At 41.9% G+C, this 17473-nt stretch overlaps 1 protein-coding gene across 3 annotated transcripts in view; it reads left to right on the top strand.

The window, feature by feature from the left end:
- Positions 1–12845, top strand: part of pax2b (paired box 2b) — a gene marked incomplete at both ends in the record, with an annotated part of 36787 nt that extends 23942 nt beyond the window's left edge. For 2 of the 3 annotated variants that reach the window (XM_080747543.1, XM_080747542.1), the window contains 4 exons: positions 620–734; positions 10130–10231; positions 12058–12144; positions 12702–12778. In XM_080747543.1, coding sequence (XP_080603669.1) covers positions 620–734; positions 10130–10231; positions 12058–12144; positions 12702–12778 — 381 coding nt within the window. Of the gene's footprint in view, positions 1–619; positions 735–10129; positions 10232–12057; positions 12145–12701 lie in introns of all 3 variants that reach the window. The other variant, XM_080747541.1, reaches the window with a different exon arrangement.
- Positions 12846–17473: the final 4628 nt, after the last annotated feature.

Raw genomic sequence — 17473 nt, 5'->3', positions numbered from 1 at the left:
CTCCTATACTGTAATTGTAACCTTACAGCTCCTTAAAGCTCTAAAAAGAATATTTGTTAACCATGATAAAACACCATTTCTCTTGTGGAGTCCCAAGAAAATGGCCCAATTTCTCAAGTTCTTATACCTGCCACGCATGCTCACACAGTCTCTCTCTCTCTCTCTCTCTCTCTAAATCAAGTGCTCTCAAACACATTTATATACACCAAGGGTTCCCAAACTTTTCAGGCCGCGACCCCCCAAAATAACCATATTTGAACGGGGGACTCCCCAAAATAATCATATTTGAACTGGGGACCCCATAAATTAGTAAACTGGGGACCACCCACCCTGACAAGCACTCGGAATTGTAGTCATTCAATTGTAACTTTGAAAATGTGCGGATATATAACCTGTATACACTTACACTGTATGTTGGTTTGTTTACTGTATGAGTGTTGCACATTTGACATTAAGCTAATCATCTGGGAACCCAGAAAGTATAATAGCAATAATTTGGGGGACCAGTTTGGGAACCATTGATATATACAATGTGGAACAGCTCAAGGTGGACCAGAGGATGTCCACCGAGGAGTTGTTTGGATTGTGTAATGATTGAAGTGTCGCCGTCCTCCACCAGGCTAACGAGTACTCGCTCCCTGCCCTGAATCCCGGCCTGGACGAAGTCAAACCCAGTCTGTCCTCCGGCGCCAACCCAGACATGGGCCCCGGCGTGTCGCAAAGCTACCCTGTAGGTAAGATCAAGTGCCGTAATAACAACAAGCACTGTGTGTGTGCTGCGCTGTACGCTGCCAAGCCACAGCTTCAGCTGAGCTGAGGGGGATTATTATCTTGTTTTACAACCATGAGTGAAATAAAAAACTAAAAAAAGAGAAAAGAATGTTGTGCGATTTGAATGCCGTTCCGCCAAGAAATACTTCAAAAATAAAAGCAGACACAAACACAAAAAAACAAAACAAAGTAAAGCGTGAATACTTTTTTTCTTTTTTATACCTCTCGACTCTGAGCTGAAAAGGTGGTTATACGACGACAATGTGGTACGAGCTATGATGTTAGCAGCAGTCTTCCATCTTGTGTTTTTGCTGAACAAGCAAGGGTGATAAAGAGAGGGGGGTGGGTAGGGGGTGGGCTGGGCTGTTCAGTCACTGTTGGACAAGGACCTTTGGTGTCAGCACATCACAACTATGACTGTGTATCAGCGCAAGGTCTCGCAAAAGCCACCGGGACTGAGTGGTGTACGTGTTCCATCCCCGCCCCGCATGCGGCGTGCGCGTGGCATGGCTGCACTGCACTGGTGATTTGTTCGCTGCATGGGAACCTTGTGCGACGTGGCGATTTGTGTGTACGTTCTAAAAACCAAGGGGAAAAAATGAAAGGGGGGGCAGCAGTGTGCCTTGTAAATATGCTTTGGCATTTCTGCCACCAAACTATAATACTGTGATCATTTTCTCTCCCTCTTATCTCTCTCTCTCTCCCTCTCTCTCTCTCTCTCCCTCCCTCTCTCTCTTACCCTCCCTCATCTTCCCATTCTCCTTGTCACAGTTAATGACTGCCTGGCTAATTGAAATATTGTTTCATTGTTGCCATGTTATTACCAAGAAGAAGGTTAAGTTTACTGAAAGTTTACGATTACTGCCGGGGCCTGAGATTAATATACAGAGCTTTTATTAAAATTCATATAATTATGCAGCAGCCATCAAAAAAAAGAAAAAGAAAAAAAAAGGCAACGAGTTTCTGCGTGGGGGGGAAGGACAGGGTGATTGAAAATTGCGGCAGCCCCCCCGTTCTCAAATGATAGCCGAGCAGCCTTATGAGAAAAGAAAGGCCCTTTTCTCATTAATATGTGGGAGGTAGATTTCCCCCTGTAAGGCAGGCCTCGTGAGAAGGAAGGTGTGTGTTTGTCCTTGGTGTCCTGATGGCTCCCTGGTCCTACTAGTTCACTGTAACTGGGCGACCATTGTTTGCACCTGGGATGTTTTTTTTTTCTTCTTCAGGGGTGGGTGTCTCTGCAGAGATGGCCATTGAAGGCTCGCGCTCTAATGCAGAAAGGCAATGCAGAAGTGAACAAAGAATGGGTTGACACACCAACGCAGATTTCTTTTCTGCCCACCAAAAATAGCCCATGTTTAGATCGTAAATGTTTTGGTGTACGATGTGAAATTAGGTACAACACAAATTCAGTGGTGACTGGTGAGGCACTGTGCATATATTTGATGTAACACCTATATGTATAAGAATTATTATATTAGTTTCTCTATCCTGCTCCACTGATCTCACTGGAGACAAAGAAACAACACATGAGGGGTCAGCCTAATGGAACAAGCAGCACTTTGACTTTCTACGGTAGTTAGTTAGTATGGTTTTCCCCTCCGTGGGAGTGTGGATAAGAGGTGATACTCAGGTGTGTGGTCTCTGATGGCTGAGTGTTACAGTTTACTTGCCAGCGATAAGCCTGGCTGGCTGAGGATTTTGTTTTAGCTGTGCAAAAAAAAGAAAGTAGTAAATTATTTTGCAGCATTTAGGCCGAGATCCAATTTCAAATTAATTGTGTCTTTACGGGGCAAAGAACTGGAGATTACGTTCATCCTTAAAATGCTTTCTAACACCAATTAAAAAGCCTGCAGTTATTGATCTTGTTGATTTTATGTCCCGGAATTTGCATAATCTATTAAAAATGAATGATTCATAAGAGTGCTCGTTGCCAGACATCCGAATTCTCAGTGAACTGAGAGGCCTGAGAGATAGAAATCTTTTGTGTTCTCTGCTTTATCCTATTAGGGCTCAAAAGTACCTGCAAAGCAGGCTCCAATAAGAAAGGGATTTAAGGGCATTGTGCACATCATCGAAATTCAGAGGCAAGAAGCCACTTCCATTAAAACATTCTTTTTCTTTTTTTCTCTCTTTCTCCCTCTCCTCTACATTAATGTGGTATTACCTACTAAATAGTCCCTATTAACCCATAAAAACACCGAAGGGTTCCATGAATATGTGGATGGGACAATTGCATATTGTGAGGTAATTTCTATTGTTGATATGGGAAGTAATTTCTTTGATGAATTCCCCTCCGAGAGATGGATTTCATCTCAGGTGCTTCTTATTCTTGCTCATTGAAACTACTTAAAATTCATATCGGCTGAGCCTTGGGTGAATTTATGAATAGTGGAAGGAGGAGATCTGAACTTTTTGTGTATCTTGAAAAAATAAGTGGGGAGATGGCTTCGATACGGGCAATTGTCCACCATTTTCTAACCAAGTGGGTGTCTGCATATATCCTGAAATTACTCAACCCGCCAATGTTTGGTGGGGCTTCAAGACTCCCAAGCCGCCCTTTTGAACACAGAGCCAATTCCCCTGAGCACTCAGTGGGAGTTTTACACCTCTCTCCATCTGAGGACTGTTTAAACCTATTCCCTGCTGGGCCTGTTAACGGGATACTCTCAAGCCCTCTTGTCCCCCCAGTCAATGACACTCCTCCTCTTCAAGGGCCTGAGCAGGTGCTCCACGTGGACTTGCTTGGTCTTCGTCCGTCCCGCGCTTGCACTCATTAGAAACAAAAGTTGTGGGGCTGCCCAGGGCCGTCATTTGAACTCTTTAAACTTTCCGTTTCAATTAAAGAAGCCGAGTGAGCGCTCCCTGTGTGAACTTCTGACAGCAGGCACAAAGACTTTGCCGTTGTCCAGTGAGCAGCGAGCAACGATCAGACGGCGAACCTGCTGTCAGTGATGTGTGGCCCCAATGACAAACCGCTCGCCTCTCTTCCCACAGGGGAACTTCGGGCCCGGGTTCCGAAATTAATGCTTATTTCGTCTTCACAAAAGCAAACTAACCTTTGAGCACACATTTGATAATGAATGACTTTCAGCCGGTGTTCGGGGAATTAAAGCAATTTGGCTCTCCAAACATTCTTTACTTAGTTGTAATTAATTAGGGTGCAGAGATTTTTGGCTGGTGATAAATTGCTCCATTCTGCATATAGCCTAGAAAATGGAGGTCAAAGATTTCTGGTTGTTGTTGTAGCAAACACGAAGGTGTCCCTGTCATGGTAAATTTAATACTCTCGCAAGCAAAAGAGTCATTCACAAATGACTTTGTTCCTGTGCCAAATAAAAAGAAGGTCAACTCGTTTTCCTGTTGGTGTTTTAAGAAATCACGGCGATATGAATGCTGGAAGGGCTGTACGTCATGGGTCCCCGTTATTTGTCATGTTGTTGTGGGTTGAGATAAAACGTGTGCATCTGTGTTTTTCAATGATGTAGTTGCACGTTGACAGCACTAGTTTCTCCCAGGGTGAAAATGTCCCCAGTTGAAGCGACACTCTTGTCACTGAGATCCGGGAAAGAATATGCAGTGATTCCTTTCTGGACATTATGTCGTGGTTTGTTCTCAGTTGGAAGCCGTTTATACTTAAATTGCCGCTGTCAATGGCTGTCAAATACTGCACCGTAGCACAAGTACTTTCAAACAAGTAAACAAAGCCTTTTCTTTCAAATTCCACCACAAACTAAACCTCAGCTGAAAGAATCTTATGTCAATTTGCTGCTACAAACAATCTCTCATTAAGCACTTACTGTAAACAAGAATCAAGAATAAACTTAAGAATTAACTTTAAACCCTATATACTTATTTGACTATAATAGACCCCCTAATTTCTTTCCCAAATCCCCTCACCGAAAACAGACGATCTACAAACTCAGGTTGTGCTGCGATGCGTTGTAAGCTTGCAGATCAGCTATTTTCGTGGAATGTTCACCCCGAAATGGGGATGCTAGGGTTCACGAGGTCAAGACAGAAATCAACAGGCGTTTTGGAACAGCCGACAAAACAAAAACAAAATATTTGCATTGATTTGTGCTGGATGGGAAAAAAAAGAGGGCAGAGGAAAATAAATAGCTTGATTTTCTGGCGTTGAATCTAAGGGGACTGTCAGCTGAAGCAGACATTATAAAGAAGTCCATCTTTTAATGAGAATCTGGGCACACATCTCTGTTGTAAAACAACAATGGCTAGGACGCAGCTAATGAGGCTATCATTGCTATACAGAGAGTCCTTTCAACCGGCGCCTCTCTCAAAGAGGGGCTTTAAAGGGGACATAAAGCAACAGACAGAGAGTGCCTGGCAATCATATACAACTGTACACAGTAAAATCCCCAGTGTTAAGTGAACACAAATAGCAACGAAAGGACCCAAATTTACTGTGTACGTGTAAGTGTAAAAGGCATCGGTGGCAAATATTTTAAGTGCATGTGTTTCTGATCAACTGCGATTTGTATATCAGATGGGTTTTCAAACTGTGATCCAGGGACCCCTAGGGGTCCTTGAGGGGATACCAGGGGTCCCCATTCAAATGAGTAGTGTAATGGCGCCTTTCTGCATGTATGATATAACACGACTCGCCTTTGTTTTTCTTTACCATTAGGCAGCATTTACTTTTGTTTTGTTGTTATGCCACCGTTGAGGTCTCAGCGAGCTCTAGCGATCCCAAAAGGTATCAAACTACAGATTGGTACTTGCATATGAGAGTACTTGTTTAGTACTCTCATATGCAAATGGTTGGATGTGGCTAGGATGACCAGCTACATGAGACGGTGCTTACTATCTGTTGTGGAAAACAAAGATAATCGAGTATGTGGCACCATAATTGTGCTATTCGTTTAAATTATTACAATACAAAAAACTGTGAATTTGCTGTATAATTAATGCATGCACATGTATGTATAGTGTACAATCATGACATTTAGACAATTTCATTTCATTTAAACCAAAACATCTTCAAATCAGAAGACAGAACACAGAATCATTTGAAATGGGGGCCCATGACCGCATGAAAGTCAATTTTGTGAAATAAAAAATTGGAACGCACATATCATACGATCACCAAGTACAAGCCTTGGAGAAACCTTGTGGTAAAATCCCCCATACATTAGTTGAGTAGTAGTTCAAACAAAGGAATCATCAAATAATTTTACATTCTACCATCACAGAAAGAGGTACAGTAAAGCCTCCTTGAAACAAACAAATAAATAAATGGATAAAAGAATAAATATACTAAAAAAGGAATATGAGGTATCCAGACATTTGAGATTAGGGTTAAAGAAAGTGCCACTCTGCGCCTAGTATTAATTTAGTCAAATACATACTGTAGCTGCTTACCTACAGACTAAAATGAGATCAGGTGAAATGCTGTGGGCATCTGATCAAAATACCATAATCAAACTGTTTCGCTGTGTCTAGTCGTCGCTAGATAGTCAACTAGTTTGAATTTGAGTGAGGAGAGAAGTATACGTATCAACTAGTTTGAATTTGAGTGGGGAGAGAGGAATATGCATCATCTAGTTGAATTTGAGTGAGGAGAGAGGAATATGCATCATGTCTTGATCTGGTACATTATTTTGATGTTGCCTTGTAGCGGACATTCCCTTTAAGTCGAGCGTTCAGTTGGAAACAGCTTTGTTGGAGAAGATGGCCTTCTAGCTTTGTAGCTTCTCCATGTTTTAGAAAGTAACGACCAGCTATATGGGACTTTAGCAGCACCAGCAATTGTTGACGTTTTCTTTATTTTGTAGTACACCATTTGCTGTATGCAATGAATAAAACTGTGATTTTGTTGTTGTTGTTGTTGTTGTTGTTGTTGTTGTTGTTGGATTATAGTATTGCTCCCCAAAGATGAATAGCTTGGAAAGTTCAACATTTTGCTGTCTTTTTAGCTTTCTTGCTAGTTAACCACTACGACAAATAGTGAAAATAGCTGGCTCTTTTTAAATGTATATTCAAAAGAAGTGAGCTATTTGGAATTGATTGTGAGACAAAGGTTTGGCATTGATATACAGTATGAGCTTATATGAACTATAGTTGCCAACATTTGGGAAATAAGTGGCTGGTGTGGCTGCTGCCATAATAATGTATGACAAATTGGACAGATGCGTGTTATTGCACCAACACAAAAGCTCCCACTGTTATGTGTGTGGTATGCACACGCAGAACAGTGGGAGCGCTCTCGCATGCACACAAACACACAAGCACACACGCACACGCACACGCACACGCACACGCACACACACACACACACACACACACACACACACACACACACACACACACACACACGCACACAATCCTCATCCAACCCAGCTATAGAACCCCCACCCACAGTACTCCCACCGCTCTCTTTGACTGAGGTGCACTGGCTTGTGGCTAACTAATTCTTATTAGAAATGAATGGTCTGCCATGACCTCACTCTTCTCTGTAAAGCGCTTGACACACAGCGGAGCCCTTCAGTCTTTAAGCACTTTAACCGTGTTCAAACACAATGCTGCGGCGCTCTTTCGTTCAGCCGACGCCGCGTTCAAATAGTCGAACGCCTGGCGGCTACAAAAGTCTTAATCGGTTTATGAATCCTTTCCATTCTCAAATGAGCACAAGATATTATCGCTTATATCTTGACTTTATTATTTGGAGCGTTTGAGTGAATGTGTCTGTGTGTGTGTGTGTTATTGAGTGTGTGTGCGTGTGCGTGCGTGCGTGCGTGCGTGTGTGTGTGTGTGTGTGTGTGTGTGTGTGTGTGTGTGTGTGTGTGTGTGTGATTTTGTGCAATGCCCCCCCATGTACCTCTCTCATATTGTATGTGTTGTCTTATCTCTCCTCCATCCTGGCTGCAGCGTTCACTCATCCGTCCCCATCCTGCATTAAGCAGAAGCAGCCGTATGAGGCTTCCATGGCTCCTTTCACCCCCACCTCCACCTCCTCCTTCACCTCCTCCTCCACCTCCTCCTCCCTGCTGGGTCTGGGCCTTGCGGACATCCAGCCCTGCCACCCTGCCCTTTCACTAGAGGCCCCCACCTTTTCATACCCCGGCCCCCATGGGCCCCGCAGCAGCCAGTATGTTGGCCAGCCTATACCAGCAGGTACTAAAACATTACTCAAACGTGCCATGACTCACCCCCCCTCTCGATTAAACACATTCGACCTGTTCCGATTCCTTAAGTTAACGTCGCGTTTCCCTTAACGATTCCTATAGGGGGTTCAGAATAGACCATTACAGTCTATTTAGACTCTTTGATTTGATTCCATTCGTACACTTTCAGAGAATGGGTTCCAAATGTGATGGAACCGATTCTGGTTCCTCAATTAATGTCGGATCCGGTTGCTCCGGTTCCTTCCGGTTCCGGATCCCAAGTATAAAGGGCTATAAAGTGATTAAATTGGATGTCATATAAAAAAATAAAAGCCATTTGACCACTGCTATTTTGCTTTTAAGTTTAGCATGATACATGCATTTGCCCATAAACTATGAAATCAACATTATAGTGTCGTATTAATTAAGTAAAAGTGATGCAAAATTATGTATGTTATACAACATATTTCTTTGTGAAGAATATACAGCAAATGGTCCCGCCCATTCAACATATAAAGTACTTTTGTTTTTATTTGTAATGATATCCCAGTGAGACATTTGTAAACAAAAAAATGTTATTCCTGATTCCTTGCATCATCAACAATGTATCGTCATCTGTTGAGCAGGTATCATGCCTTGCTCACAGACACTCTGGCAGGGAAAGACACTGGCTGTTGCGGGCAGGGGCGTCACAAGGGGGGGGGGGGAGGTGGGACTGAGTTACTATGGCCCAAGCTGGAGGGAGCCTTAATTATTTTATACTTTAGCTATTGAAAAATAGCAGATATACAAGCTCACAGCACGGCACCGAGTGCCGCGCTGCAAGCTGGTAGATCTGAAGAAGTCGTGAGAATGTGTGCAAATCTTTGAATATATGCTTTTTTTAAGTGAACATTTGTAACTCAAATTTTGCTTCTGGGGGTCCCTGGAACGTAATATTTTGAGATGGGGGTCTGTGGCCAAATACATATAATTTTGGGGGTCCTTCACATGAACAAGTTTGAGCACCACTGACATAGAAAAATAGGTTTTTCAAAAAACCTTAGAAGGATTTGAAACATTTTTTTGTGAAAAATGCACACATTTTCACGATTAAAAGAAAATAGCAGATCTACAAGATCCCAGCGCTGTGAGCTTGTATATCTGCTATTTTTCAATAGTTAAAGTACAAAATAATCCAGTGAATCCTTGTACCCCAGGGCCCAGAATTTGGTGGGACACCCCTGGTTGCGGGGGACGACCAACCCATTAGCCATGGCAAGGCCTCTCTGTCCTCTGGGCCTATCTTGTTACTTCTAAACACTCCTAGTTTTCAATAAACACAACATCAAAAAAAGACCGTACAAAATCATTTTTGCATTGTGTTTCATCGTAGAATATCTAGTTTTGGCTCGCGGCTTGCGGAGTGCTGCTTCACTTTCCTTGTATCAGTGAACATTGATTGTTTATATAAAGCCACTAAACAGCAGATAAGTGCCGATGCCTCTATAACTCCACGGTATGTCTTGTGGTGTTGTGCTGCTGCTGTATTATGCCCACCAGCTTTCCTCATTAAAGCTCCATTGGGAGATGATTTCCCCCTTTGAGCGCGAGCGGCCCTCTTTGCTGACAATGTCGCGGGGGCGCCTCGTCCACCACAGCGCTGGCCAGATTGGGTTCTGAGCGCGGTGGCCCAAAAAGCACAGTGGCTCGGAGGGGAGGGGAGGAGGGGGCAGCATGGGGGGGGAAGGGGGGGACCCAACCGTCACTCCCAATTACAGAGCTGAATATGGAGCGTCTGCACTCGAGAGGCCAGTGTAGTTGGTCCTTACAATTGCGCTCTGCCCTAGCTAATGGAGAAGAGAGAGAGGCAGCTCATGGAGTTCAGTAAAGGTCGCTATATTTAGACAATGGTGTTTGATTGTTGCAACGAGGAGACTTCTTTATTACATACTTAAAGAGAGTAGAGGTAGTCGGGGGGGCGGGGGGGAGGTGGAATGATACTTTTAGATCTTGACTAATATAACGTTTTGACGTATATTTATGTCTCATTTCTTGTGTGAGACGTCAAGACGTTATTCAGTACGACAGTTGCTAATTCTGAGTTATGCTCAAGTCGTCATGCATATGTGCAATTACAGTAAACAGCATTTTTCTGTCACATGAGATGAGGTGTGATGACGGCGTTGTTGTCACACAGGTTTTAACAGTGAAAACAGTAGTAATGATGTGTTGTGCTTTATGTTGTCTCTCTCTAGGTCGGGATATGGCCAACACAACCTTACCTGGGTACCCCCCTCATGTTCCCCCTACAGGCCAGGGCAGCTACCCCACCTCCACACTCGCTGGAATGGTTCCTGGTGAGTGAAAAAAACAAACAAAAAACACTTCATTAACTACATTATCCCTGGCGTCCCCTTTTTTATTTTTAACTTCCAAAAAACAGCGAAAATAGCTGATCTACAAGCTTGTGCGCTAACCAGGCTATTCATAGTACGATGAAATACAGTGTATAGGGCTAAGTGGATAATTATTTAACAGAGGGCAAATTGACCCTTTCTTAGGGTCCATTTTTAAACGTTGAGTTATTAACACTAAGGATTTGGCAGTGTAAAATCTATATTTATATGTACAGTATCTGCGTATAACGGAGGGCATTGCCCTAAAAAAGAAAAAAAGAGCAAATGTAGAAGCCCACAGAGGAGACTCTCAGCACCAAATTACACAGGAAGGCACTGAATATTGACCTGTAGGGTAGGAGGCACACACATGCCTATATTAGCTCCCTGTGTATGATTGGATTAGACAGGTGGAATAAGTGATCAGAGACAGGGGAGAGGAGAGTTCTTCCCTTCCTATAACCTTCCCTTCCTTCCTTATTGGCTCATTATCTCCCCGGCATGGCCATTCTCAGCGGCCGTCGATAAACAGCGGATCCCCAGCCCTGGCGCTCCGGAGCATATCCCTTTCCCCCCTCCACTACTTAACCTGCAGTTCAGGTTCACAGCAAACAGTTAAGGGTCAAAAGACAAGCGAGGCATGGGAGCCTGGTAAATATTCAAATGGCTATCTCTCCGAGGAGAGGCTGGGGCTAGTGTTTCACTAGCAGACACGACGAGCACGGGACGGATCAGTTTTTTTGGATACTCACATATAGGCACTCTGCGGTTTAGCATTTTACTTTGAGGTGGTTAACCCATGTGGAAAGGGAAAACCAATCAAGTGCGGAGTCTTGTTAGCATATCATTAGCCGACTACCCGCGACAAAGGCGACTGGGAATCCTAATCTGGTGGATGCTGCGATTCTTCTACAATTCACCGCCTTTTTCCGTTCCTTTTGACTTCAACTCATGTTATGCAATACAGACAATATAGCAAGATACTAACAGCTTAAAAATTCAGAGAGCTTTCTTTTTTTGCTTTTTGAGATATTAACCAGTGCAGTTCTCTGAAAGATCATGTGAACAGTGAGACGTAGTTAAACTTCCTGTTGTTTTCCATTTGTTCTCGTGTTGACAGAGCAAAAGATGGGAGCCTCAATCCCTCGGGCAGTGGTTATACTGTACGTTATAAGCCATTCATCCAACCCCACAGCCACTAAGATTTAGTGACGGGCCCGAAACACTGTTAAAGCAAAGCTATTTCTCACCAGCATCATATAAAATCTAGCCTTTATTGTGTCATAAAAGAAAGAATGGCGTTGAACCAACAGCAATGCTCCATGACATGGAGCCCCAAGTTACTTCCTTGTGCAATGAAACTCTGAGATACAAAACATTAGAGCAGGGATTGGGGGCCAGTTCAGATTGAGGTCATTAAAATTCCTCAAAGAAATACCGCCAGATTTATTGTGCCATGTGAGAAATGTATGCATGAAAACTGTTTAATGCCACAAGGTATTTATTAGAATGGTTTGGAATATACAGTAGCATAAATAATGGCTAGATATCCATAAATGGGACAGGGAAAGCCTCCTTTAGTGTGGCATCCTGTATTGTTCAGTGTTGCATAACTTAAGTGAAATGAAAAAGAAATAAATTACTTGCTTGACTGGTCTCACACAGATGACTATCATTTTCCCCACCAAATTGCATCCAGTTTGAATGATGAGAAATGACTGCATGTGAAAAGGTAATGGTTTGACACATTGAAATGCTAATTGATTTGTTGTTTTGTTTTTTTCCAGGGAGCGAGTTTTCGGGGAACCCCTACAGTCATCCGCAGTACACAACCTACAATGAAGCTTGGCGATTCAGCAACCCAGCATTACTAAGTGAGTATGAATAAAAGTAGGATCAAAATTTGTGTCCCCAAATTATTTTGTGGGGTCCCCAGATTATTAGGTTAATGTATTTTTTTCCTCACTCAATGGTAATCAAAGCAACACACAGTATTCTAAAGTGACAATTTAAGGACTTTCTAGACCGTTTTAATACCAAACTGGCCAAACTGTCAAATGTTAAGTAAGCAAGAGGCGAAGATTGTGAAAATAGCCGATCTACATGCTCACAACGCCTCTCGTTGCGAGGCGCTGTGAGCATGTAGATCAGCATTTTTCACAATATTTATCTCTAGAACCGAGTCACATTAAATGTAACACAGTGCTTGTCAGGGTAGGGGTCCCCAGTTCATGTATGTTTATTTTGGGGGTCATGGACTACTAAAAGATTTTGAGAACCCCTGATTTAGTGATGTGAAATTATTTGTTTTTTAAATACCAGGAGACATGAAATAATGAATAAACGCTAAATTAATTAAACATTTTCTGTTTGGAATACAGTGTTTGTGTGGTTGATGTTACATGTGTTGCGCTCTTCTGTTAACTTTCAGGTTCCCCTTATTATTATAGTGCCGCATCGAGAGGCTCCGCACCTCCCACTGCTGCCACTGCCTATGACCGCCACTAGTTACCATGGAAACCAAATCAACCTGCGAGACCGTGGCCTGAGCCTCCACCACATAGCCCCGGTGTGAAGTGTATCATGGTCTGTTGGACACTGGGGGCAGCTGCGCGTAAAATGTACCCTACAACACACACACACGCGCACAACACACACACACACACACACACATACACGCACGCACACAGGCACGCACGCACAGACACACACACACACACACACACACACACACACACACACACACACACACACACACATACACACACACACACACACACACAGACACACACACAAACATGAAGAAAACAGTGGTTTCAGGAGCCCAGCCAACTTCTCTTCTCCCATCTCAAATTTCGGGACATTTTGAAAAAAAAAGAAGCTCTTCTTCAATCTACAAGACTTTGATGTTTATTGAGAGACACTGAAAGACTCTTTTACTATACCCTTTACCGGGTGGTAAACTAACTGCGGTGATTAAAAAAACAAAAAAACAAAAAACAAAAAAATACAAAATAAAAATAAATAATGTATCAAAACGACCAAGGACATTTATTTTCACGGTATTAGCCGCGAGACGGCTCTTTTTTTTCTTTCTTTTTTTTGTCCCATCATGGATTGATCAACTGTACATTCCTTCCCTTTGACGGATCTCACCAAGGAAGCTGACGCCCTGAGCTGAGCTTACGGTTAATGTGACTCGGAGGGCGTGCTTATTTAGTGTGTACAAACGTGTGGTTCCATTTGCACACAAAACGACCCCCCAGTTTAAACGTAGTGAGTGGCCTTCAATTCTTCATCTTGTCCCCCCACTGACTCCAGCACCATGCAGTGAGGTCCACAAGCAGAGGGAGATTAGTGAAGCAACAATGCAGGGGAGCTCTGCTGCGGTCAAGTTGTTTTAATCCATCGGAGCATAGCGTCACCTGTAACTAACCAAACCTTCAGCATGAATAAATCAATTGCTTTTTTTTTCTTCCAATGATGCCACGAGAAGATTAGGAACATGTTCTCTGTGATACACAATCAAGATGTATAAAAAAAAAGAGAAAGAAAGAAAATGAAATAAATTTTAATTAAATCAGACATGTCGATTTGAAAATAGGGGGTGGGTGGGGGGCATTATCGTGGTCTGCTATTTGCAAGGTTTCAATAAACTAGTAAATATATTCTTGAAAATATTTTTTTTATTTCATTTTTTGATAATTACGTCTTACCGAATTGCAGACAGCTTGACTAGTGTTTTAATATTTACTATTCTTATTTGTCAGGACACGAGATCATGAGGCAAACTGTTTTTTATTTTATTTTATTTTGTTAATTTTGCACTATTTTGCAACAAACACTGGAGCGCTATTTTGCTAATTATGATGATGCAGATTCCGAATTGGCTTTACAGAACGTCATGAAACCAACCATAACTCCATCATTAATTCTTGGTCTGAAAAGGCACTTACAGAATCAGATGTTCATTGTTCATTTGTGTGACTCGAATGCTTTAAAAATGGTTCATTATTTCGTTTTAACCCTGGGAGTTTCATAAAGATACTGCCTTGACGTGCACTATTCTTAAAATATTACTGGCCATATGAACCATTTTAAGTTGACTTAAGTCTTTGGCATTTAACTACTGAGCAAACAACTATCCTAATTCAAACAAGCATACTTCTAGTTTGGCGATGACAGCTATCGGCTTCAAATTCACTCAAAGTAAATTTTGGTGATGACAGCCATCAGCTTCAAATTCACTCAAAGCAAATTTTGGATGGCGATTATCTCATTTAATGCGTTACACATGTGTCTCTCACAGAATCAGCTTCACGCATGTTTTGGCCAAGATACCACGATCATTCAGAAGTTTCTTCGTCTGAAATAACAATAAAATAATGGATTTGATGAACACACTCGGCCCGTAACTGTCAAGTGAATGTATTTTAATCGCATTTGCCAAAGACTTAGTTCTTGTTAATATTTAATTTACAGCCCGCCTTTATGCATCATGAGAGCAGTATTATTAGCATAAACACACATTGTTCATGATGAAAGTGTATGTATAAATTCTATGCAGTGCAGAGATGGTCACCATATGCATATTAAGCTGTAAACCTAAAGGTAGGTGGAATTTATTTAATGTTATGTTATTTACAACTTGTTCATTTGTAGAATGATTCTGCGTGTGTACATGCGTGCGTGCATGTGGGTGTGTGTGTGTGTGTGTGTGTGTGTGTGTGTGTGGGTGAGTGCGCGTGTGTGTGCGCGCGCGTGTGATGTGAAGACACTTCTCTGTAAATACAAAAAGAAAAATGTCTTTCTTGTTCATGTGCATTATCACTTTCATTATACTCGTCTCACTTGTACAATAATAAAGTGTCTGAAATCTTTTAAGTAAACGCGGCGCATGAATTTCTGATTATGGACCAGCTTCATGTTGTTCTAGGTTTTTATTACCAGGACTTTGATGACTACAAAACAGAGGGAAAGGTAAAGCAATAAACTTATGGATGAATATCATGGCACAGACAGCACCCACATCAAAAATCGATAACTATAACAATAAATAAATCATGTTTTAAAAAGGATTCGAAACTAGAGTTGTCCCGATACCAATATCAGTATCGGAAAAGCTGCCCATACTGCCTAAATTGCTGCCATCAGTGTCGATGGGTATGCCAGTCTATGCCATTCCAATACCACGTAATTATTAGTGTGGTTGCACTAGTACCGACTTTATTCCATCTTGCCCTTCCTAGCGTGGTGGTTCGCACTTGGGCCATATACTGTATTATGTCAAATTGACCAGCTTCATCGAGACACCCATGCGTGTATTTTGCGAGAGATATGTTATATATAGTTTAATTTATATACATTTTTTCGTGAACACAAATTTTCCCAAATATGGAGATGACTGACATCATAGATGTCTGACATCATAGACCACATGAGACTGCCACAGTATGTCCATATATGGGCATTCCAAGATTAATATTGATGATCATGGATCTCATATATGGGCATAAAAGGGATAAGGACGGAATGGTTAGCACCGCTCGAGATATTTGCAAGTGTGACTCGCCTCAAGGCAAGTCACTCACATGCTTCATTTACGGACATATTTAGATGTTGAACGTCTGTTTTATACTATTACTGAACTATTACTGTACTACACATTAACTGGAATTTGTATTTATTCCTAAATAAATTCTCAAACCTTTTAATTTCAAGGACCCCATAACTCTGAGATCTACAGACACGTTTCCCTCAAGGAACCCAGATGGTCCCTGAACCCCACTTTGAGAACCACTGTCCTAGATTTGTTTAAATTACACACTGGTATCGGATCGGTACTCCATATTGACGGATACGCAAGGTATCGTAATCGGTATTGGGAAGGAAAGAATGGTATCGTTACATCTCTAATTCTAACTCAAGTGGATGGTGGAGTCCACAGACTCCACACCACAACTATAACATCAACAATCCCTTTCAGGGCGATTTGTTGAACAATAGAAACACGGACAACTAATATCCATCCCAATTCACTGAGCGACACATACATTCATCATACAAGTCACATTCAACTTGTTATGAATCATCAGTGTGGAACTGTGGATGCTGCTCAGACTATTATGGTTATAATAGTCATCTTTACGGTTATCATTCTTGAAGTGGACGGCCCTTCAGACAAAGACTGAGGTGAATTCATCCAAGCCATGTCCTTGTAGACCCAAACAGAGGTGCAGTTTCAGCAGCCATATTTCAGTGTGGTTCTCAAAGTGGATCCTTGAGGAGGTTCCAGTGAGTCCCCAGGAAAAAATCCAAATCAGTTAAACCACTTTGACCCTACCGGTATATAAATCGTCTATTTGAAAATAGACGATCTACAGCTTGTAGATCTGGTATTTTGAAACATTTTAACAACACAATTTCTGTATGGGGGTCCCTGGCACAAAATATTTTCTGATGAGGGTCTGCGGCCAAATAAACATCAATTTGGGGGTGGTTTACATGAAAAAAGTTTGAGAACCATTTGCATTGCATTTGTTTGATTATTATTATTTTGTAATTAACTAGTTTTCTATGATGGATAGTCTACAAGTAAGTATATGTCCATATAAGATGTTGAAATCACATTGGAGACGACAAAATGACTTGCTCTTCTCTGATCCTATAATGTTTACGAAGAGTGTCTCTTTCTGTATTTTTTCTGTCTTCAGGCATTTAATTCTGACACAAATGTATTTACTTTTGGGGTTCAAAGATCACAGGGCAACTCTGAGAGCGTACAAACGGAACCAAATTGGTTTCGTTTGTACGCACACAGGGTCAAATTAACCCTCAGGATTTTTTACTGTGTACATGGGAGGGCTGCAAGAGAGAATGCCTCTGAATGTTTTCTCCATGATCTGGATCAGTGAACAGCACATAAAGTGTTTAACCTCAATGCTTTGTAAAGCTGAATTAATTTTTCTACCAGTGTGCCTGAAATTCAATTTGTGCCAAGTTGCAAAGAGACGTTTATGCATGAAATCCTTCCTAGAGCTTATTCTGAGTCTGTTTCCGCCATAATCCCTCCACTGTTACAGCTCTGTGTGAATTAGTAATATCATTATTGATTTACAACAAGTGGACAGTGTCCGATTAACGTCTAGAAAGGATTTTGGAAGCATACATGATAATGGAGCAGGTATGTACCTTTTGTATTCT

Source organism: Nannobrachium achirus (assembly GCF_963921795.1).
Source record: "Nannobrachium achirus genome assembly, chromosome: 18".
Lineage (NCBI taxonomy): Eukaryota > Metazoa > Chordata > Actinopteri > Myctophiformes > Myctophidae > Nannobrachium > Nannobrachium achirus.
The sequence above is the reverse complement of the archived record's forward strand: the minus strand, read 5'-3'. Positions and strand labels throughout refer to the sequence as shown.